Source organism: Neofelis nebulosa, chromosome 13, assembly GCF_028018385.1.
Source record: "Neofelis nebulosa isolate mNeoNeb1 chromosome 13, mNeoNeb1.pri, whole genome shotgun sequence".
NCBI classification, from domain to species: Eukaryota; Metazoa; Chordata; class Mammalia; order Carnivora; family Felidae; genus Neofelis; species Neofelis nebulosa.
In genome coordinates this window covers 51,464,699-51,487,167 of record NC_080794.1, presented here as the reverse complement: position 1 = coordinate 51,487,167, position 22,469 = coordinate 51,464,699, and the positions used below count along the sequence as shown (strand labels likewise).

At 40.3% G+C, this 22,469-nt stretch overlaps 1 protein-coding gene across 1 annotated transcript in view; it reads left to right on the top strand.

Moving 5' to 3' along the window:
* The window catches only part of VSTM4 (V-set and transmembrane domain containing 4), a 99,014-nt gene extending 76,885 nt beyond the window's left edge, over positions 1 to 22,129 (top strand). Inside the window, exon 8 of the mRNA XM_058696990.1 lies at positions 20,745 to 22,129. Coding sequence (XP_058552973.1) covers positions 20,745 to 20,870 — 126 coding nt within the window. The 3' untranslated portion in view covers positions 20,871 to 22,129. The remainder of the gene's footprint in view (positions 1 to 20,744) is intronic.
* Positions 22,130 to 22,469: the final 340 nt, after the last annotated feature.

The following is a 22,469-nucleotide window of genomic DNA, read 5'->3' as shown; positions in this document are numbered from 1 at the left end:
CCACCAGGTCAGTGCCGAGGCCCTTTGCTGCCTGGTGCTGTCCGCAGACGGCTACCAGGTTGGATGCTTCTCAGCTGTGTCAGAGGCCAATGGAGGCTGATTGAGGCTCTGATTTCATTCACGATGGGCCAAGTGGAGCGCTTCCTCCCCAGGAGTCTTTTTTAAAAATTTTTTAAATGTTTTTTTATTATTTATTTTTGAGAGTGAGAGAGACAGAACACAAGTGGGGAAGAGACAGAGAGAGAGAGGGAGACACAGAGTCCAAAGTTCTCTGAGCTGTCAGTACAGAGCCCGACGCGGGGCTTGAACTCACCAACTGTGAGATCATGACCTGAGCTGAAGTCAGATGCTTAACCGACTGAGCCACCCAGGTGCCCCTCCCAGGAGCCTTTTAAGACTGGTAGCACCTTCAACACTCATTAGGAACCCCCTTTAGGGAGACAGTGGGAATCCCACTTCAGAAGGGCTGCAGAAGGAGTCCGCTTCATCCCCTTCTAGAAGGATAATGTGACTTTGTGCTTTGAGGAGGAAGGTGATTTGGGAATTGATCAGGGGTGTGTTTCCCCTTTTTACCGCATCCTTGGTTCATTCAGATCATTTTTTGGTCTTCCACTTACTCATTCCTTGAGCACTAATTGGATGCCAGCAGGCAGTGTGCAAGGTGCTATGGGGACAGGAGCACAAGCCCTGGAATCTCCTGATGGGGGTGAGCAGGTGGCAGAGAGGTAAGCTGGTCCGGAGGGTGGCCTAGGCTGGAGACACGCCTGGAGATCCTGCAGGTCCAGCCCCCTGAGTGACCCCACCCTGCTCCTGGGGGTCCTGGAGGGGCTTACTCTCAGGAGGCCCCTCCCTGTGTGTCTGCAGGGAATGTCTCTACAGAGTGGCGGCTGGTTTTCCAGCTCAGCTCAGCTGATTCGCTGCCTTTGTTGGGCACTTTGTTACAGGGATCATTGCACTGCTGGGAAATTTTTTTTTTAACTTTTCCACTCTATTTTATTTTTATAATCTCATAGAACAATACCATTTGGGCTCACATTTGATTTTTTTTATATAAAAAAAGCCCATTTCATTTAAAACCTCAGTTTTGAGCATGGAACATTTTGGAATTGTTATTAAAAGACTTTTTCAGTCTCAAATAGAGAATACTAGAAATGGTAAAAAAAAAAAAAAAAAAAAAAAAAAAAGAAAGAAAGAAAAGAAAAAATAGAAAAACCATCACCGTATCTGTGACATCAAGCTAGGTATTTACAATATCCCGAAGAAAAATCTCGATGTGAAATTCTGAGCTCATGGCAAACCAGTGGCACGTTTAAGGGCTTTTATGCCCGCAGCCAGATTTAATGCTAATTTATTATTATAGCTTCCAAAAGCTGAATGTATAAATTCCAACAGGCACAGGTGATGTCCAAAAGGCAGTGAGACGACAGCCTCGTGAATTTATGATGAGAGCACGCCTGGAAAGGTGAAGCCTGCCGACTACGAATTCAGTCACGTGTGCCCATTGTCCACATCACGTACGAGTGCCGCCGATGAGCTGGCATATGCCTGCTGCTGGTCCAATGTTTGGCCTTCGTGCTCGGCTTGTGCCCTGCGTGCTGTGTCCGTGATGTAATGTTAGTGGTGATGATGGCGATGACAGTGGTGGTAGTGATGTGATGCAGATGGTGACTGCGATGGTGAAGAAGGGGATCTTGAGGGTGAGGACCCACCTACTCACTTCCCTGACCCTCCCCCGTGCAGGCAGTGTCCCAGTGCTTGTCACTAAGAAACACTGAGACAACCCTGGCCTAAGCTCGGCTGTTGTCTCCGCCTCCCAGATGAGGCAGGAGCTTCAGGGAGGTAAGTACCCGCACAGGCTTCCCCCACCAGCGAGCGGCAGAGTGGGGTCTGATCCGGCACTTGGCCTTGGGTCCCTGTTCTTCCCCACCAGTCTCTGGGCTCTGCTGTCTGTCATCGAAAGCTCTCCGTATAGTCCTAGTTCACCAGGCCTGGGAGTGTTTTCTGTCTTGACCTCGCTGGATGGGTTTTTATATGATGAAAGTTGCAGATGGTGATTCCAAGTGGGGTGCAGGAGTGGAGCTGGCGGTTCAGAATATCCATTTGTTAAAATAGAAAGCGAAATTCCTTCCGTAAGCTCTTCTTTCTCTGCAGTTACCGCTGTTGGGAATTTAACTTCTATTTTTTCTTTTCTTAATACATCTTTTTTAAACTTTAAAAAATTTTTTTTTATTTTTTAGTTTATTTTTTAGAGCGAGAGAGAGAGAGAGACAGAGCATGACTGGGGGAGGGGCAGAGAAAGAGAGGGAGACACAGAATCTGAAGCAGGCTCCAGGCTCTGACCTGTCAGCACAGAGCTCGAACACATGGGGCTCGAACTTGGGAATGGCCAGGTCATGACCTGAGCCGAAGTCTGATGCTTAACCAACCAAGCCACCCAGGTGCCCCAATACATCTTTTTTTTTTTTTTTTTTTTTAATGCTTATTTATTTTTGAAGCGGGGAGGGACAGAGAGAGAGAGGAAGACAGAGGATCCAAAGCAGGCTTTGCGCTGACAGCACAGAGCCCGATGCAGGGCTCAAACCCACCAGCTATGAGACCATGGCCTAGCCGAAGTTCGACACTTAACCGACTGAGCCACTGATGTGCCCCTAGCTTCTATTCTTTAAACAGTTTTCTGTGTATATGCAAACTTACATCTACATCTCTCTATATATTCCTGAAGTGTATCCACAGTCAGCCCACAGTCAGTGTAGGTCACAGCTATGGATTATGACAAATACACTTCTGTCTGCCAAGTTCTCTAAAAATGAGAATGATCTTTTTTTTTTTTAATTTTTTTAATGTTTATTTGTTTTTGAGAGAGACAGAGACAGAATGCAAGTGGGTTAGGGGCAGAGAGAGAGGGAGACACAGAATCAGAAGCAGGCTCCAGACTCCGAGCTGTCAGCACAGAGCCTGACGCAGGGCTTGAACTCACAAGCTGTGAGATCATGACCTGAGCCGAAGTCGGACACTCAACCGACTGAGCCACCCAGGCGCCCCAAAATGAGAATGATCTTAAACAAAATGTTCACACATTGAATTGTTTTCTCTTTAACAATATATCAGGCTTATATTTCTACATCAGTACATATAGATCCGTCCCATTCTTTTAATAACTCAAAGTGTCACAGTATCATAGTTTATCTATTATCTATCATCTTTCTTTCTTTCTTTCTTTTTTTCTTTCTTTCTGTCTATCTATCAATCTATCTGATATTATCATATGCCTTTAGTTTAACCTATGAAGTTTAAAGCCATATGCAGATTTATATGATTCCAAGCAATAGGACCCAGGTATCCTACTTCTTGGTAGAGTGTCTGCATAGAACCCAGGATAGGCTGAAAGAGAAGAAAGTCCCATGATTCAGCTCATGATTTCCCAAGAGCGTCCCCTCCCTGCATTTCTGAGGCCAAGGATATTCAAAGGAAGATTTTCAGTGCAGCGTCAGACTGGTTTTCTTTCACTGTGTCTTAAACTCATTCAGTCATTCATTTAAAAATGTGCATTGAGTATCTCCTGTGTGCCAGATAGCACCTGAGTCAGGTGTCTCCCTAGAAGCTACAGCCAGTGACGTGCTCCAGCCCACTCATACCCACGAGAGAGAACAAATGTCTTTGGCATCGTGAAATTTACACGTTTTAAATCAGCAAAGGCTATAAACCAGAACGCTTTTCTTGGACAGCCAGTGGCTCGCAATTTCCCAGCACACTACTGGATGCAGCAGCAAATGTCTGACAAAGCCACTGCCTTTGCAGAGCTGAGCGGTGTGGCTAGAGGCTGGCTCTGGCACCAGCCCCACCACTGACTAGCTGTTGACCTCAAGCTTGCCGTTTCTGTGCCTTTGTTTCTACATGTACAAAATGAGGCTGATGATAAGAGTACTTTCTGCCTAGAACTGTTGGTACACTAAGTATTAGGTGCTATGGTTCATTCTAGTGGGAGAAGGCAGAAGATAACCAAATGAACGTACTTTATAAGGCCAAGAGGTGATACGTGCTCTGCAGAGCAATAGAGCAGATAGGAGCCAGGGAGAGACTGACGGGGAGGGCGCCCCCTTGGAGCAAAGGCCTCTCTCCCTCTCTCCCTGCCCCTCTCCTGCTCATGCTCTCTGTCTCTCTCAAAATAAATGAACTTTATTTTAAAAAGTTAAAAAAAAAGGAAAGGTTAACTTTACCACTATGAAAAACACGTATCACTAGATTTATTTGACACTGGCCTGAGGCCCAGTGGCATCCATCAGAATCTGGTGTGTGATGTTTTCCAAATGATCTCTGAGCGTCTTCTTCTCTCTGCCTCTAAGTATTTCAAAGGGACTAGTTGTCAAAACAACACTTGTCTGTACTCTATAATAAAAATCATAGTAATAATAATTGAACACTTGTGTAGCATTTACTGTTTACCTACAAGGTAATTTTCTAAGTACATTACATGTATTAATGGATTTAATCCTCGCAATAGCCCTGTAGGATAGATACCATTATGAGTCTCACTTTACAGATAAGGAAATGGAGGCACAAAGAAGGTAAGAAACTTGTCTGAGGTCACACAGTTAGTAAATGGCAGTCTTCCTGTCTCTGAGAATCCATGCTCTTAAGTAATACCAGACAGACCCTTGAACAGTCTGATGAGTCAGTGTTAAAGATCGCAGGTGAGGGACACCTGGCTGGCTCAGTCGGTTAAGCATCTGACTTCAGCTCAGGTCGTGATCTTGTGGTACGTGAGTTTGAGCCCCACATCGGGCTCTGTGCTGACAGCTCAGAGCCTGGAGCTGGCTTCGGATTCTGTGTCTCCCTCTCTCTCTGTCCATTCCCCGCTCACGCTCTCTCTCTCAAAATGAGAAATAAACATTAAAAAAAAAAAAGATTGCAGCTGATTAGAAGATTGAGTGTTCAAAATGGAAGATTCTCAGAGCAGACTCCTATGGAAGGAGATTACCAAGCCCTCTCTTTTTCTACACATAAGTATTCTTTTGAATAATATTGCCAGGAAAAGTACTTTTGGAAGGAAGCTGGGAAAACATAGATCTCTGGTCCATGGGGAAGAGAACATGAGTGACTATATTAGATCACGGGGCTCTCACTGCCATCACTGTGCCACTATGAAAAGTTTCATGTGTCAGGACCCTCCCCAAGAGATTTATCTATAATCACATTTTAGCTTCCAAACATACATTGGTGAAATCTAGAGACCTCCATCTGTCTGATGACTTATAAAGCCTCTGGCTTTTCTGTGCCTGGCTTTAGCAGGTCCTATGGCTGGTCACCTCTGTGTGTCCTCAGATCATTTAGCCAGGGGCATGTGACTTTCCATCATGTCAAATTCATTCTGGGAATGTGCTTTGCTAAACATCCTTTGAATTCTCCAGAGTCGAGAGCGTGATGCAAATTTGCTCTGCTCAAGAGTTCCAAGTGACCTCATCCAACCCACGGTGCCAAAAACCTGGATACAACTTTGAAATCTTAATCTCCATCCAAAACTTCTCTCCTGAGTTCCAGATCCTTTCCAAACCTTCCAGAGCTGTAGAGAACACTGGCTCATTGGCCATCAGTTAACTAAATAATCACGTGAAAGCCAGGAAGCGGGTAGGAATTTGGGCAGATATAATCCCAAGGCTTATAGATGTCTGAAGCAACAGAGGAAGTGGGCATTTGGTGCCTCATAGCATGCCTGTGTCCTCCTGTGTGGTGACCAAGGTCCCGGTGTCTAGCCCCTGGCTCAGATTGCCAAGAGGAGCCTATGTCCGCAGTCATAGCTGCATGCTGGCTTTGGGGAGTGCAACTGAATTCCAGCCCTCACCTCTGGGTGGGGATTCTGGTATCAGTTATGCTGTTGAAGCCAGAGGTCCCAGTGGACCAACTGTCTCAGCTCTAAGGAGATCGTGACTAGCCCTGGCATGCAGCTCCTTCTCTATCTCTAGCCTATCACTGCTTAGCTTCCTATTTCTACCTGTCCAATGGATATCTCTAACCAAGAGTCTGTTGCCACCTCACGCACAGCCCATCTAAGGCAGGGTGGACCAGTCGGTAGACATGTGGAACTCAAAATTAAGTCAAGTTCATTTCCAAGCCATGTCGATTCCAACAGGAACAGTAAAGGCGACGCCATAGTTTTCTTTCCTGAGTTTGGACCTATGGGTGCCCATCGAAGGCCCTCCATCAAACAGAGCTTTGCTGATCACACAGCCTCCACCTCCTCGGTGGCCATAGTCCTATGTGCATGGGCGTGGGGAGGGGAGAATTTGTTTTACTAGGTACTCCTCTGTTGAATAAAAAATGAGCACTTATCTTGAAGGGAGGAGAGGAAGTCTGCCCTCGATAATATGTAATTCTCTCTTGGGTAAATAGATTCCTGATAGTGCAGCCTGTAGAAATGCAATCACATTTTTTAACTCTAAGGTGAAGTTAGCATAAACATCCCCATGTCCTAGTTATTGATCTTTTGCTCAGATAATGGTATTACCCAATTGAACTTCTGACACTGGAGAATTTGCAGTGGCTACAATTGTATTTTTCTTTTATTCCTGCAATTTAATTCAACGTGCACTTCCAACCGTGATCTCTATGAAAAAATGGTGTTTTGCAGGAGTTGGAGTAGAATGTTAAATCAATCTCTGTCTCTCTCTCCTTTTTCTTCTCTGCCCCTCTCTCTCTCTCCTCTCTCCTGGTAGGAATGTTAACTTTTAGCTTGAATCCTGGAAACACACTTACCAAATGAAATACTCAGAAACTTCCAAATTAAGAGCTTAAAGTGTGGTGTGTCCCCAAGAGGTGCACAACTTCTGAATTCTTGGGGGTTGACTTTTCTAGTGTTAGCTGTATCAAGTAAGTCCTTCCCCATAGGCCCACTTCCCATAACCGATACTCTAAAAAAGAAGAGCTTAAGTTAGAAGCGAGAGGTCTCCACCTGGGGGTTCTCGTCTGCTGTTGAGTGCCTCACCACTGGCAGAACAGAAAAGATGGGCCGTGGAAGACATGGCATTTCACTGCAAACTGATTTTGTTACAGTTGGAGTCCAGAAGGTTCTGTCACTGCATGAGAAACCTGGTCTGTGTGATAATGCTTTCTGAATTCTTCTGAGGTTTTACTATGTAGGAATTTAATCTGGCTCAGTGGCTGTCAGGGAGCACTTGAGTTCAACTCTAGGATCTGGGAGGTCCTTAAGGACAGCGGGAAGGTCACACAGCTGACGTTTAAACTAAGGTCCAAATTACGCCTGTACCCATGGTCTGCATTCAGCCATGAGATGATGGCCGCAGGGCCACTCTCCTTGCCTCCTCTCCAGGAGTATTTCCACCCACTGAAAGTTAGAAGAATTTTTAAAAATTCCATTCTAGCCTTTCTTTAATGCATCAACACGTGTCTGTATCTGAAACTCCATCCCCTTTTGCTCATCAAATCCCCTTCCAGACTAAGGAATGGATTCTTCCTGGCTGGGAAGAAATGTATCAAAAGTGAGATTACAGGTCTGTAAAACAAAGAGGTTTAGAACAGACAAGATCCCAAGCATTGAACATAAATACCAGGCCCTTATTGGAGAAATAGAGAAACTGACCAGGGGTCTCTGCAGGCTGAGAGGGAAAAGAAGATACAACCAAACAGATGCATTTGCTTCTCACATGTTTGGAAAGTTCTAGGGCCTTTTCTTCTTTTTTTTACTTAAAAAATTATTTTTAATGTTTTCATTTATTTTTGAGAGGGACAGACAGAGTGCAAGCTGGGGAGGGGCAGAGAGAGAGAGGGAGACACAGAATCTGAAGCAGGTTCCAGGCTCTGAGCTGTCAGCACAGAGTCCTATAAGGGCCTCAGACTCGTGAACCATGAGATCATGACCTGAGCCAAAGTCGGACGCCCAACTGACTGAGCCACCCAGGTGCCCCTGTAGGGCCTTTTCTAAGGGACGCTGTCAGAACTTCCCAGCAGTTGGTCCGCTTCCCATCCCCCCTGTTTCCTCCTGCTCCTGCTTTTCAGCGAACACGGCGACATCAGACCTAGGTGTCTGAGGCCTGGAAATCCTGCTTCCAGGAGTTTCCTTTGTGTCTGAGTACAGCCTAAAGCATTTGCGAGAGTGTTTGTGAACCACTAGTTCAAGATCGTTGAAGCTTGTACTAGAGTGCCCATGCACTTCTGTACTCCCTTCACCCCCAAGAGCAGGAACGGGGTCTTGAAGAGGGTCATTTTGAAGGCCAGCAGCTCACAGGGAACAGAGGTGCTTCTCGATTCATCTTCAGAGACTCACTTGATGTGCTCCAGTTTTCCAACTGCCGTAGATGTTGGGAGTGAATCTTCAGCTTATACCCAGGCCACATTCGAATTGTTAAGATCACAGACATCACCGGAAATACACGTGGGTCCCTGCTGTGGGGTCCTACCCTTGGCTCTGCCCCATTGCATCATCTGCTTTAGCCTTTACATTCTGCTCCTGGCCCCTGGTTTTGCCACCAGTTCTATAGTTTTACTAGTAACTGATTATTCCAATAATTTTCTCTAAGCTACTTCTCAATGCACCTAAACCTTCCACTAAAGCATCAGTGCAAAAAAAAAAAAAAAAAAAAGGTAGCTTGATAAGAACTGGTGAGGAGTCTGCATTTACTCCCTTTCATTGGCCATTAGGAATTTATTTCCAGTTAAACAAGCCGGGAAATGTAATTAAGCACATGGTTGATGGTGACAGCCAACTGTGCATGCCAGAAAAACAATAGGTTCTTTAAAGGTGCCAAGGACCGATATTATGCATCTTCTGTTGGAAACTGTATACACTTCACAATTCGGAGGCTCCTGTGTGCTGCCTCGTGTCTTCAATCAAATTATTATATCCCAGAAATATGCATAAGGGAAATGATTCTACACATTTTATGGTGGGTTGTTGCTTGTAGCAGTAATTGAAGTACCTTTCCACTTATGAAAGTACTAATTTTATTTGTTTTTATTGCTTTTCTAGATGCAATTATTTATTTAGTGTGCTTTGGCTTTATTGAATTATGTTTACTATAGGAACATCATAAAAATGTATGAAAACAACACATCAGCCCAGCCAGCCTGGTGACCTGTATTGAGAAAGCTAGTGTTATTTTTCATATCCAAACGTAATGGAATAACTTAAGAATAAACAGATAATCTACACTAGAAAACAATGCAATTTCAAGGTAATGTAATAAAACACCTGGACAATATGATTTCATAAATCCTGGTTCTAAAATTTACATGAGTTGGGTTTTGCGTGCTTATTTGAGGACACATGGCATTTCTAAATGGAATCGTTATAATGTGAAATGTAATTAAACTGTAAGGCAAGATGTAAACGGGATTTTTGTTGGCTTGTAATATATGGACAACTAAGAAGCAATGTGAAGACTTTTGATGTCGAAAGACAGGCAGGAGCCTCTCATCCCTATATATTTCCTTAACTTTCAAATTGAAAAATGACCAGTTTGCGAAGGTTGCTGGTTAGTTGCCCCTGATGAGTAGGTACTGGCTGTAGTTTAGATACTCTTGCTCCCTGTCTCTATGATGACGCTTCATTTCGAAAGAAAAGAGGCTTTTTGCTTTAGGCATTCTTTTTAAGAAACTTAAATTGAATGTGAATGGTTTATTTGTGCTGAATTTTGGTGAGATAATCCAAGGTGTAAACACAAAAAATAAAAAATCAAAACAAAACCATAGCACAAACCAAAGCCGAAAAACAAAAACCAAAAGCAGGCTGCTTAAATGAAAGTCACGTGTCTTTCATGGCTAGAAATTAGTGACTGACTTTTATTTTTCTGATTATGAATTAAAATTAATTAATGTGTTGTTTAAATACATGCGCCTACTAGAAAATTTAAAAGGTATCCACAAGGTATATCCTCCCTTCAGCCATCCAGTTTACTTTACCAGAGGGAACCATAGATATCAGGTGCTTGATTTTTCAAGCAGGTTCCAAGGGTTTTCTAAGCGTATAACATATATACACACATATTTACACAAATGGTGGTAACACAGACACGTATGGTTCCATCATTCTTTTTAAGGAATATACTCCATATACTCCATTGTATGAGTATCCCAGTCTCCCGCTGATGTCCACTGAAGTGTTTCCAGATTTTGCTTGTACCAACAAACAATATACAAGAGGACCTGTTTCTTCTGTTTCTTTTGACAACCTTTCTTTAAGGTTTGTTAATTCGAAAGACAAAACCTGATGTCTGATTTTATTTTTTTAAGTTTACTTATTTATTTTGAGAGAGAGAGAATGAGTGTGAGTGGGGGAGGGGCAGAGGAGAGAGAGAATCCCAAGCAGGCTCTGCACTGACAGTGCATGGGCTCGATCTCATGAACTCTGATATCATGACTGGAGCCGAAATCAAGTGTCACTGACTCTTAACTGACTGAGCCGCCCAGGCATTCCCTGATGTCTGATTTTCAATTGAGATTCTCTTGTTGCTACGGTTCAGTCTCATTTGTACGTGTAAGAGCCTATGTATTTCCTCCCCTATGAACACTCTGGTCCAGTCTGTTGTTCTTTGTTTAATTTTCTTTTTTTTTTTTTTTAATTTTTTTTTTTTAACGTTTTTATTTATTTTTGAGACAGAGAGAGACAGAGCATGAATGGGGGAGGGGCAGAGAGAGAGGGAGACACAGAATCGGAAGCAGGCTCCAGGCTCTGAGCCATCAGCCCAGAGCCCGATGCGGGGCTCGAACTCACAGACTGTGAGATCGTGACCTGAGCCGAAGTCGGATGCTTAATCGACTGAGCCACCCAGGCGCCCCCTTTGTTTAATTTTCTAATGGGTTATTGGCCGTTATCTTTGTTGAATTGTAAAGCCCTTTGGTATGAGTTGCAAATATTTTCTCCACTTTGTCAGTTGTCCTTTGACTTTATTTAGAGAATACTATGCCATCTATGGCATGAAGATATACATATCTTTTTGCATTGCTCCTGGATTTTTCTATAAAATACCTTCCATACACAGAGGTTATTAAAAAAATTTTTTTTTAATTTCCCCACATTTTCTTCTAGCACTTTTATGAGTTTCTTTTCCACATTAAAAATGTGTAATTTGGGGGCGCCTGGGTGGCACAGTCGGTTAAGCGTCCGACTTCAGCCAGGTCACGATCTCGCGGTCCGTGAGTTCGGGCCCCACGTCGGGCTCTGGGCTGATGGCTCGGAGCCTGGAGCTTGTTTCCGATTCTGTGTCTCCCTCTCTCTCTCTGCCCCTCCCCCGTTCATGCTCTCTCTCTGTCCCCAAAATAAATAAAAAACGTTGAAAAATTAAAAAAAAAAGTGTGTAATTTATCTGGAATTTGGTATAAAGAATGATGTAGGGATTTGATTTATTTCTTTTTCAAGGGACTACCCAAGTGACCTAACACTATGTATTGAAAAATAATATTTTATTTTATTATTCCAGGGTAATTTCTGGACTTTCTCATGAGTTGCACTGATAGATAGGTGTATTCCTGTGCCAACACCCCAGTATTGTAATTATTACAGCCTTAGATTTTAGTATCACTCAAGTTGGATTACCAATTATTCTTTTTATAATAAATAAGTGAATATTTATTTAATAATATATATAATAAATAAGTGAATATTTGTTATTGAATAAATTTGATGTATAACATTGTGTAAGTTACACATACACATGTACAAGGCTACTTTGATAACTTTATATGTTGTAACATATATAATATATATAATATATGTATATATAATGTATAATATATATATATTATGATTGCCAAGCAGTGATATTTATCACACTACATAACTATAGTACAATATTATTGTCTACATGTATTATCCTGTGCATTAGATCTCAGTACCTTATTTACTACTCGTTACAAGTTTTTACCCTTAAGTACCATCACTCTTGTCTGACTCCTCTCAGTCCCCTGGTAACTACCATCTTACTCTCTGTTTTTTACAGGTTTAATTTTTTTAGATTCCACATGTATAAGTAATATCACACAGTCTTGTCTTTCTACGACTTACCTAATTAGCATAATGTGCTCAAGGTCCATCCATGTTGTCACAAATGGGGCAATGTCTTCCTTTCTCATGGCTGAAAAATATCCCATTGTATATATGTAACACATCTTCTTTATCCATGTATTCGTTGATGGGCATTTGGGTGGTTTCCATAGCTTGGTTTTGTGAATCATGCTGCAATAAAATGGGATTGTATAAGGGGCTTCTGGGTGGCTCAGTCGGTTACACATCTGACTCTTGATTTCAGCTCGGGTCTCACATGATCAGCTCAAAGTCAGGCTCCACGCTGACAGTGTGGAGCCTGCTTGGGTTTCTGTCTCTCCCTTTCTCTCCGCCCCTCCCTGGCTCTTAAGTGCGCTCATGCTCTCTCTCTCTCTCTCTCTCAAAATAAATAAATCTTGAAAAAAAAATGGGATTGCATATCTCTCATTGGAATCCTGTTTTTGTTTACTTTGGATATATACCCGGAAGTGGAATTGCTGGATTACGTGGTAGATCTATTTTTAATTTTTTGAGAAACCTCCACATTGTTTTCCATAGTGGTTTGATCAATTTACATTCTTCTCAACGGTGTTTAAGGGTTCCCTTTTTACCACATCCTCACCAGCTCCCGTGGTCTTTGTCTTCTTGATGATAGCCATTTTAACAAATATGAGGTGATATCTCATTTGCATTTCCCTGATGATGTTGAGCATCTTTTCATGTGTCTGTTGACCTTTTTGATGTCTTCTTTGGAGAAATGTCTAATTACTTCTTTTGCCAATTTTTAAATTGGATTTTGTTTTGTCTTGTTACTGAGTTGATGGAATTCTTTGTACATTTTGGGTATTACTTGGGTATTTCAACCCTTATCCATTATACAGTTTGCAAAAAGTTCTCTCATTCTGTAGGTTCTTTTCATTTTGTTAATTGTTTCTTTTGCTCTGTGGGGGCTTTTGAGTTTGATGTAGTCCCATTTGTTAATTTTTTTCCTTTGTTGCTTGTGCTTTTGGAGATATTTCCAAAAAATGATTGCCAAGATCAGTATCAATGAGCTTCTTCCAAACATTTTCTTCTAGAACTTTCATGGTATCAGACCTTTATGTTTAAATCTGTGATTCATTTCTAGTTAATTTTTGTGAGTGATATGTGATAGTGGTCCAGTTTCATTATTCTGCATGTGTTTCTACAGTTTTCTCAGCACCATTTGTTGAAGAGACTATCCTTTCACTGTTATGTGTTATTGGCTTCCTTGTCAAAAATAAATTGACCATATATGCTGGAGTTTTTCAATTGGCTGATGTATCTATCTATATTTGTACCAGTATCATACTGTTTTTTATTACTATGGCTTTGTAGTATAGTTCGAAATCTGGAAGCACAATACCACTGGCTTTGTTCTTTTTCTCAGGACTGCTTTAGCTATTTGGGTTGTTTGTTTGTTTGTTTGTTTTTGTGGTTCCACACAAGTTTTAGGATTGTTTCTTTTATTCCTGTGAAGAACGCCTTTGGTATTTTGATCGGGATTAAGTAGAACCTGTAGATGGCTTTAGATAGTATGGCCATCTTAACAATATTAATTCTTCCAATCCACGAACATGGGATATCTTTCTGTTTGCTTGTGTCTTCTTCAATTTCTTTCAGCAAAGTATTGTAGTCTTTGTTGAATAGATCTTTCCCTTCCTTGGTTAAATTTATTCCTAAGTATTTTTTTTTATGTTATCATGAATGGGTTCATTTTCTTTATTTCTTTTTTGGATGCTTCATCATTAGTGTAAAGGAATAAAGTTGATTTCTATATGCTGGTTTTGTATCTTGCCATTTTACTGAAATAGTTTTGTTTTTTTTTTTTTACTAATTCTTTGGGATTTGCTCTATATAGGAATCATATCATCAGCAAATAATGACAATTTTACTTCTTTCTTTCTCATTTGAATGCCTTTTATTGCTTTGTCTTGCTTAATTGCTTTAGCTAGGACTTCCAGTATTATATTGAATATGAGTGGTGAGAGTGGGCATCCTTGACTTGTTCCTGATCTTAGGAAAAGTGCTTTCAGTTTCTCTTCATTGAGTATAATGTTAGCTGTGGGTTTGTCATATATGGCCTTTATTATGTTGAATATGTTTCTTCTGTATCTAGTCTGTTAATGGTTTTTATCATGAAAGGATATTGTATTTTGATCATTGAGATGATCATGTGATTTTTATCTTTCATTTTATTGGTGTGATGAATTACATCTATTGATTTGTGTATGTTGAACCATCTTTGCGTACCAGGGACAAATCCCACTTGGTCATGGTGTATAATCCTTTTAATATGTTCTTGAATTTGATTTTCTAACATTGTCTTGAGAATTTTTACATCTATAGTCATCAGGGATATTGGTTTATAGTTTTCTTGTGGTGGCCCTGTATGGTTTCTGTTATCAAAGTGATGATGACTGCATAGAATGAGTTTGTAAGTATTCCCTCCTGACTGATACTTTGGAAGAGTTTGAAGAGGATTGGTATTAATTATTCTTTACATGTTTGGTAAAATTTTCCAGTAGCGCTAGCCTTGAAGTTTTTTTGTGTTGGGAGTTTTTATTATTATTATTATTATTACTGATTAGTAATTACTGATTACTATCTGTTTAGCTTTTGTATTTCTCCCTGATTCAGTCTTCTTAGGTTGTGTGTTTCTAGAATGTACACATTTCTTCTCAGTTATGTAATTTGTTGGCATATAATTGTTCATCATAGTCTCTTACAATTCTGTGTATTTTTGTAGTATCTATTCTAATGTCTTCTCCTTCATTTCTAATTTTTTTTGAGACTTCTCTATTTTTTTAATTAATCTAGCTAAGGCTTTGTCAATTTTATCTTTTCAAAGAACTAGCTCTTAGTTTCACTGATCCTTTCTATTATTTTTTCTGGTTTCTATTTCATTTATTTGCACTCTGATCCTTACTTTTTCCTTCTTTCTGTTAACTTTGGGCTCCATTTGTTTTCTTTTTGTAGTTCCTTGTGGTGTAAAATTAGGTTGTTTGAAATCTTTCTAATTTCTTAATATATTATTATTGTTATAAACTTTCCTCTCAGAACTGATTTTGATACATCCCACAATATTTGATATGTTATGTTTTCATTTTCATGAGATACTTTTTATTTCCCTTTTGATTTTTTCTTTGATCCAATGGTTGTTTATAAGTGTGCTGTTTAGTTTCCACATATTTTTAGATTTTCTCACTTTCCTTTTGTTGATTTCTAGTTTCATACCATGTGGTCAGAGAAGCTAGCTGTTATGATTTCAGTCTTCTTAAATTTGCTAAGATTAGTTTTGCGGCCTGACATATGATCTATCCCAGAGAATGTTCCATGTGCACTTGAGAAATTGTGTATTCTGCTGCTGTTGGGTGAAATGTTCTGTATATGTCTGTTAAGTCCATTTATTCTAAAGTGTGTTTCAATTTAAATTCTTCCTTGTTGATTTTTCTATCTGAATGATCTATCCATTGCTGATAGTGGGGTATTGAAGTCCCCTACAATTATTGTATTGTTGTCTATTTCTCCTTTAAGATCTTTTATTAATTACTTAATTACTTTTATTAGTTAATCAATATATAATATACTTACAAGCTTAAGTAACATTGATTACTTAATATAATTAATATATACTTAATTTCATTGCTTAGATTTTGGGAACGTATTTGTTTGTAATCGTTATATCTGCTTGATGGATTGACCCCTTTATCATTATGTAATGACCTTTGTCTCTGAATACCCTTTTTAGCTTTAAGTCTATTTTGTCTGATATAAATGTGGCTATACTTAATTTTTTATTTCAGCTGGCTTGGCTTCCATTCTTTCACTTTAAGCCTATATGTGCCTTTAGAGCTGAAATGAGTCTCCTGAGCCTATATGTGCCTTTAGAGCTGAAATGAGCAGCATATAATTGGGTCTTATTTTTTTATCTGTCCAGCCACTTTGTGCCTTTTGATTGGTGATTTTAATCCATTTACATTTATGGTGATTATTGATATGTACATTTTATCTTTTGCCTTCTGATTATTTTGTCTTTCCTGTGTTTCTGTTTCCTTCTGATTCTGTCTACCTTTGTAAGTAGGTAGTTTTGCACGGACATTGGCACAGCCTCTCCCCTCCCCTTTTTTTGATGTTTTGTGTCTATCCTCTAGATATTTGCTTTGTAGTTACCAAATATGCTTTGTAGTTTACATAAAACATTTCATAGATAAAATAGTTCTTTTTCTGGTGATAGCAATTTATCTTCATTTGCCTATGAAGGTTCCATCCTTGGGCACCTTTTGGGATGAGCACTGTGTGTTGTATGGAAACCAATTTGACAATAAATTTCATATATTGAAAAAATAAATAAATAAATAAATAAATAAATAAATAAAATAAAAAAAAAGAAAGTTCCATCCTTTGCCTCTGCCTCTTCTATATTTTTGATGTCACAAATTATCTCTTTATACTGTGATTTTGTTATCAAGTTGTTCCCATTATTTTTAATGCTCTTTTCCTTTAAACTTTATGCTATAGTTAAGAGTTTAATATACTATTTTAAAGAAGAGTTACCGTATTCTAATTCTGTTTATCCCCTTAATCAGAGTTTTGTGTACTTTCATTTTTTCATTTCAGCTTGAGGATCACCTTTCAACATTTCTTGTAAGGCAGGTCTACTGGTGGTGAACCCTCTCAGCTTTTGTTTATCTGGGAAAGCCTTTATTTCTCCTTCATTTTTGAAGGATAACTTTGCCAGATATTCTTAGCTGACAGTTTTTAATCTTCCCATATAATATGTCATTCCTCTCTCTCCTGGGATGCAGAGTTTCTGCTGAGAAATCTGCTGATAGCCTAACGGGAGTACTTTTTTAGGTTACTATCATTTTTTCCCCCTTGGCTGCCTTTAAAATTCTTTATTGTTGACTTTTGACAATTTTACTCTAATGTGACTTGGAGAGGGTCTTTTTTCATTGAGATAGTAAGGTGTCCTATTAGCTTTGTGGACTCGTATACCCAGTTCCTTCTCCAGGACTGGAAAATTCTCAGCTATTATTTCTTTAAATAGGCTCTCTTCCCTCCTCTTCCCTCCTCCTTCTGGGATACCCATAATGTTGGCTTTTCTTTTCTTTTTTTTTTTTTTTAATTTTTTAAAATGCTTATTTTTGAGAAAGAGTGAGAGCAAGTGGGGGAGGTGCACAGAGAGAGGGGAACAGAAGATCTGAAGTGGGCTCTGTGCTGATAGCAGAGAGCTCGATGCAGGGCTTGAACTCACAAACCGTGAGATCATGACCCAAACCGAAGTCAGACGCTTAACTGAGTGAGCCACCCAAGCACCCCTTATTTTGGTTTTTCTGATGGAGTCAGATCATTCACATAGAATTCCTTCACTATTTAAAAATTTCAGCTCTCTCTCCTCTTCCACCTGAATCACTTCTATATTTCTGTCCTTGAGCTTACTAATTCTCTCTTCCTTTTGATCTGCTCTATTTCCAGTATGTTCTAATGCATCCTTCCTCTCATTTATTCAGTTCTTCAGCTCCAGAATTTCTGTTTGGTTCTGCTTTGGAATTTCAGCCTCTTTGATAAAGTACGCCTTCTGTTTATTAGTTTGATTACTGAAATCACTGTACTGTCCTTCTGAGTTTTCTTTTGGCTTTTGAACTTCTTTACAAGTATTTTGAATTACCATTTAGATTACAGTATTCCAATGTCTTTGGCTTTGGTTGCTGGAAAATTGTCATTTTATTTTTCTGATACCATGTTACTGTGATTTTTTAAATATTACTGTGGTTTTCACCTACTACTATGATTTTTCATGGCGTTTGATGAGAAGTGGCTCTGCCACTGCATTTGAAGTAGCGAGCACCCTTTTTCATGTAGGTGAGGTTTTGTTAACATTGATTCCAACAGTTCAACAGGTTGGTAGTTAGGAGCTTTCCTTTTGTTTTCCAGAAGGTGGCGCTATAGCACAAGTTTTTGCCTTCTGTTAAGGAAGCTGACTGGCTGCTAAGGTTGGGAGCACTATACATTTAGAAAAAACAAAGGTGCTGGCGGTGGGGGAGCGGTGGGCAGAGCAGGAGTGAGGAGGGAAGGTGTGTACTTAGTGCTTTGGGCTTTGGGTGTGCCCACTGCTACGTAGGGGGATCCTGACGCAAGGAGGGCTTCTTGCCTTCTGGGACAGACAGCAGGAGACACTTTCCTTCCGTTCCTTTTCCTCCCCCAGTCACTGTGGTCAGTCAGAGAGAGCAACTGCTCCCTCCAGCTATAATGCGCATGGCCAGGCAGACCCTCCTCCCCCCCGCCCCCCCATCACTGCCTTCACCCTCTACCTCCTGTATCAGTAAGGTGGTGCTGGCTGGTTTCTGGACCAGCCCACACCTTCTCTGTCATCACCGCCAATGCCACTGCTGCCCCCCCGCCCCCTGCAGTCTCCTCTGCAGTCCAGTCCCCCCACCTTTGAGTGCACAGATGGACAGATCTCTCGGGTGTCTTTTGGTATGCTGTGCACAGGCACTTTTCTTTTCAGTTGTGGATGTCCAATCAGTTGTAAATTGATGGGGAAAGGAAAAGAAAAAGGAATGGTTCATGGTGCTGTGATCCTGACATCACTCCATAATAAGCCACCAATTGTTCTTTATTTTAATAATGTTCCTTAATCATGGCAAGAAAATATACATGGGTGACTCCTTTATTCAAAAGTTGTTTTTCACAAAAAAATTCTTTTTAATTTTATTAAATGCTTTTTCAGCATCTATAGAGATAGTCATATTGGTTTTTTGCATCTGTTGCTATAGTGGATTATACTGGTAGATTTTTCTAATATTGAACCATCTTTGCATTCCTGGAACATGGTTATGTATCTTTTAATCTGCTTCTTCATTCTGAGTCAATCTGATTTAAAATTTACATTAATAAATGAGGTTGTTTTCAAATACATGAAGGGGCATCTGGGTGACTCCGTCAGTTGAGCGTCCAATTCTTGATTTCATCTCAGGTCATGATCCCAGGGTTGTGAGATCAAGCCCCAGGTCAGGCTCCGCACTGAGAATGGAGACTTCTTGAGATTCTCTCTCTCTCTCTCTCTCTTTCTCTTTCCCTTTGCCCCTCTCCCCTGATCTCCTTCTCTCTAATGTAAAAAAAAAAAATTTTTTTTTAAATAAAATACATGAAATTTCTCTTCCTCTTTTAATGCTCTGGATAAATTTAATTACATTGGAATTATCGTTTCCTTAAAAGCATTTATTTTAGAAAGTCTCCTATAAAAATGCCTGGGCCTGGTGTTTTTGAGAAAGAGCTCTTTGACAATATTTCCTTTCTTCCTTTCTTCCTTCCTTTTTCCCTCCCTCCTTATTTCTTTCCTTTCCTTTCTTTTATTTCTTTTTTTGATGATAATTAGTACATTCATATTTTCTGGAGTTTATAATTTATATTTGTTGAAACATTACCTACTTTATCCTGCATTTCATAATTTTGGGCAATGAGTTGAGCCAAGTAGTTTTTTTTTTTAATTCAAAAATTTATTTACATTATATCCCCTTCCTCATTTCCTATTTTATTCACTTGTGCTTTTTACCTTTTTATCTTGATTAATTTATTTTTCAGTTTATTTATCTTATTGGTGCTTTCCAAGCACAGGCTTTTGGGTATTTTTATAATTCTACTGTTTTTCTGCTTTCTTTCTTTTCTTTCTTTGAGGGGAGGAGGGGCAGAGGGAGATGGAGAGAGACAATCTTAAGCAGGCTCCACACCCAGCACAGAGCCCAGTGTGGGGCTCAATCCCACAAACCTGGGATCATGACCTGAGCTGAAATCAAGAGTCAGACACTTAACTGACTGAGCCACCCAGGCGCCCCTGTGTTTCTGCTTTCTGATTCATAGAGTCTGGTTCTAATTGTATTGGTCTGTCTTTCTTTTTTTTTTTTTTTCCATTTATTTTGTTCTTTTCTAACTTCTTCAATTGGATGTTCGACCCATTTAATTCGTAGTATTAACATAAATATTTAAGACTATGATTTATCTGTGAGTACTTCATTCTTCATTCTGGTAAGTAATATTTTCTTTTGTCATTGTTATCAAGATATTCCAAAACTTTAGTTTTATACAGGTTGAGTCATTCGAGAAAAATGCCCATTCTAATTTTGTTATTAATTTCTGGAATTTTGGGTTTCTGTCGCTATCTTTATTTTTTCCTTTTGATCAGAAACTGTTAGTTACATTATTTTTACTTCTCAGAATTAAAGTTTACTTTGTGACCTAATGTTTAATCGCTTTTTGTTAGTGTTCTATGTTGACTCAAGAATAAATCATAGTGAGGGCGCCTGGTGGCTCCGTCAGTTGACAATGAAACTCTTGGTTTCAGCCCAGCTCGTGATCTCACAGTTCATGAGTTGGAGGCCTGTGTTGGGCTCTAAGCTGCCAGAGTGATGCCTACTTAGGACCGTCTCTCTGTCCCTCTCTCTGCCCCTCTCATGCTCTCTTTCTCTCTCTTCTCTCAAAATAAATAAATAAACTTAAAAAATATATTAAAAAAAGAATAATCGTAGTGGCTCTTTATAGGGCATAGTGTTCTTTATAAGGCAATGAGATCTATATTGTTATGTTATTTAATTTTTATATGTCTTTGGAAAATTTTTGTCCATTTGTTTCCCTTTGGGTCCCCAGAATGCGATGAAAATGCACCCCTGATGAATGAATATATGATGCGGAACTCCTGTGGTCAGCTGGAATTGTTTTGTGTTTTGTCTTCCAGCCAAAGATTGCTGAGGAGAACCTGACCTACGCCGAGCTGGAGCTGGTCAAACCCCACCGGGCCGCCAAAGGCCTCCCCACCAGCACCGTCTATGCCCAGATCCTCTTTGAAGAGAACAAGTTGTAATGCTGTGCCCTCTTCCGTGGTCCTATTTAATACCTGCCATCCCGGTTATTTATGACACTTTGGAAACAAAGTCCTTATTTTTGTATTTTCACTCGTGCCTTCTGCGGGGCAGAGAGACCCTTCCCAACAGCGCTCCAGGTGCCTTCGAGGAGAGGTGTGAGGCACGAGGTACAAGGCTCCTCTCCACAAAAGATTAGGGGCCACAGACCTTGGACAAACCTCCCAGGACAAGATTTTCTGAGTCTGAGCCCTGAGAAGTGTGGACTCTGATTCTGAGAGTACCCAAGGAGATTGTTCTGCTGAGCCAAACCCCTTCGTGTTTTCTTCTTCTTTCTTTGGGGTTTAATCTTTTAAAAATCTTATTTTAATCTTCTGTTCTTCCTGTATTTGTGATATCAAGCTCATAGCATATAGCTAGAAGAAATACCATTATAGGCCAAAGTGTGTGAGATGGCAGATATGTACTAGTTGGTTTTCAGAAGGTCACAGAACGTTCCTAAGGTACCTAGAGCAGAGCAGACTGCTTATTGCAAACGGTCACTCAAGGTAGCATCTCTTGTTTTAAACAGATGCACTGACCCTGGTGATTTAAGGGTGGAGAGGCAGATTGTGGGGCTAACAGTCAGCCGTCTGTAAATACCCCAGTGCCCATCTCCCAGCTGTGATCGCCCAAGGCCACAGGGCAAGTAGCACACACTATTTTAAAGGGCTTCCATAACCCTCATCAGGGTGCACCTATATTGGTATAGAAACTTACATCCTCCAAGAAGTCCTACTCTTCTCCAAAGGAGCAAGGGAGGGACTTAGCCATCCACTGACACACTGGAGGAAGCGGGCCCCTCGGAACTGTGTCGAGGTTACCAGCTCTAATTGGACGTCCACTCATATGTGGGCAAAGTTTTGTGCCTGGTTCCCCTAGTGGAGGAGAGTAAGAAGTGCAAGCCGAGTTGGGAAAATGTGTTTTAAAGACCCTACTCTTGGAACGTGCCTTGTCCAACTCAACTTCATGGGTGATTTCTAATGTGTTTGGGTTGGGGTCAGGCAGGGGTGTATGGTATACACATCTGTGTGGAAGTTTCTCTGCAGGACTGGTACAACACCCAGAAACTCACTGGAGATGGAAACGTTCTAGAAGAGAGCCATCCTGTCACACTTCTTGGGTGGGTGTGCTCTGGGCGGTTATTCACTGCGCACTGCAGACATTGTTTGGCTTTGTAACGGATCATGTATATATGGTAAATTATATATTTTAAACACAACCTTGAGTGTGAGTTGTGCCCTTCTGTATAGCTGTGCGAACTTGGTCAAGTTTCTTACTCCCTAATTATCTCAGACTCACGTTTATAGTAAGGTGACTTAACCTCTCATAGAATTCTTGTAATGGGATAATGAATACCTCAAGATTCTGGATACTATAAAATTGCTTCACACTACACTGTGTTAACATTCATGTGACAGTCAGTATGTATTTTCGAAATGAAAGTTTCTTTACAGTGTAAGGCTCTCGTTACAATAGCTTCAAAAAATAAATGTGTCCGTGAACTTAGCTCTACGGTAACACTCCCAAAGACCCATGATAGCTTATGAGTACCTCTTGTG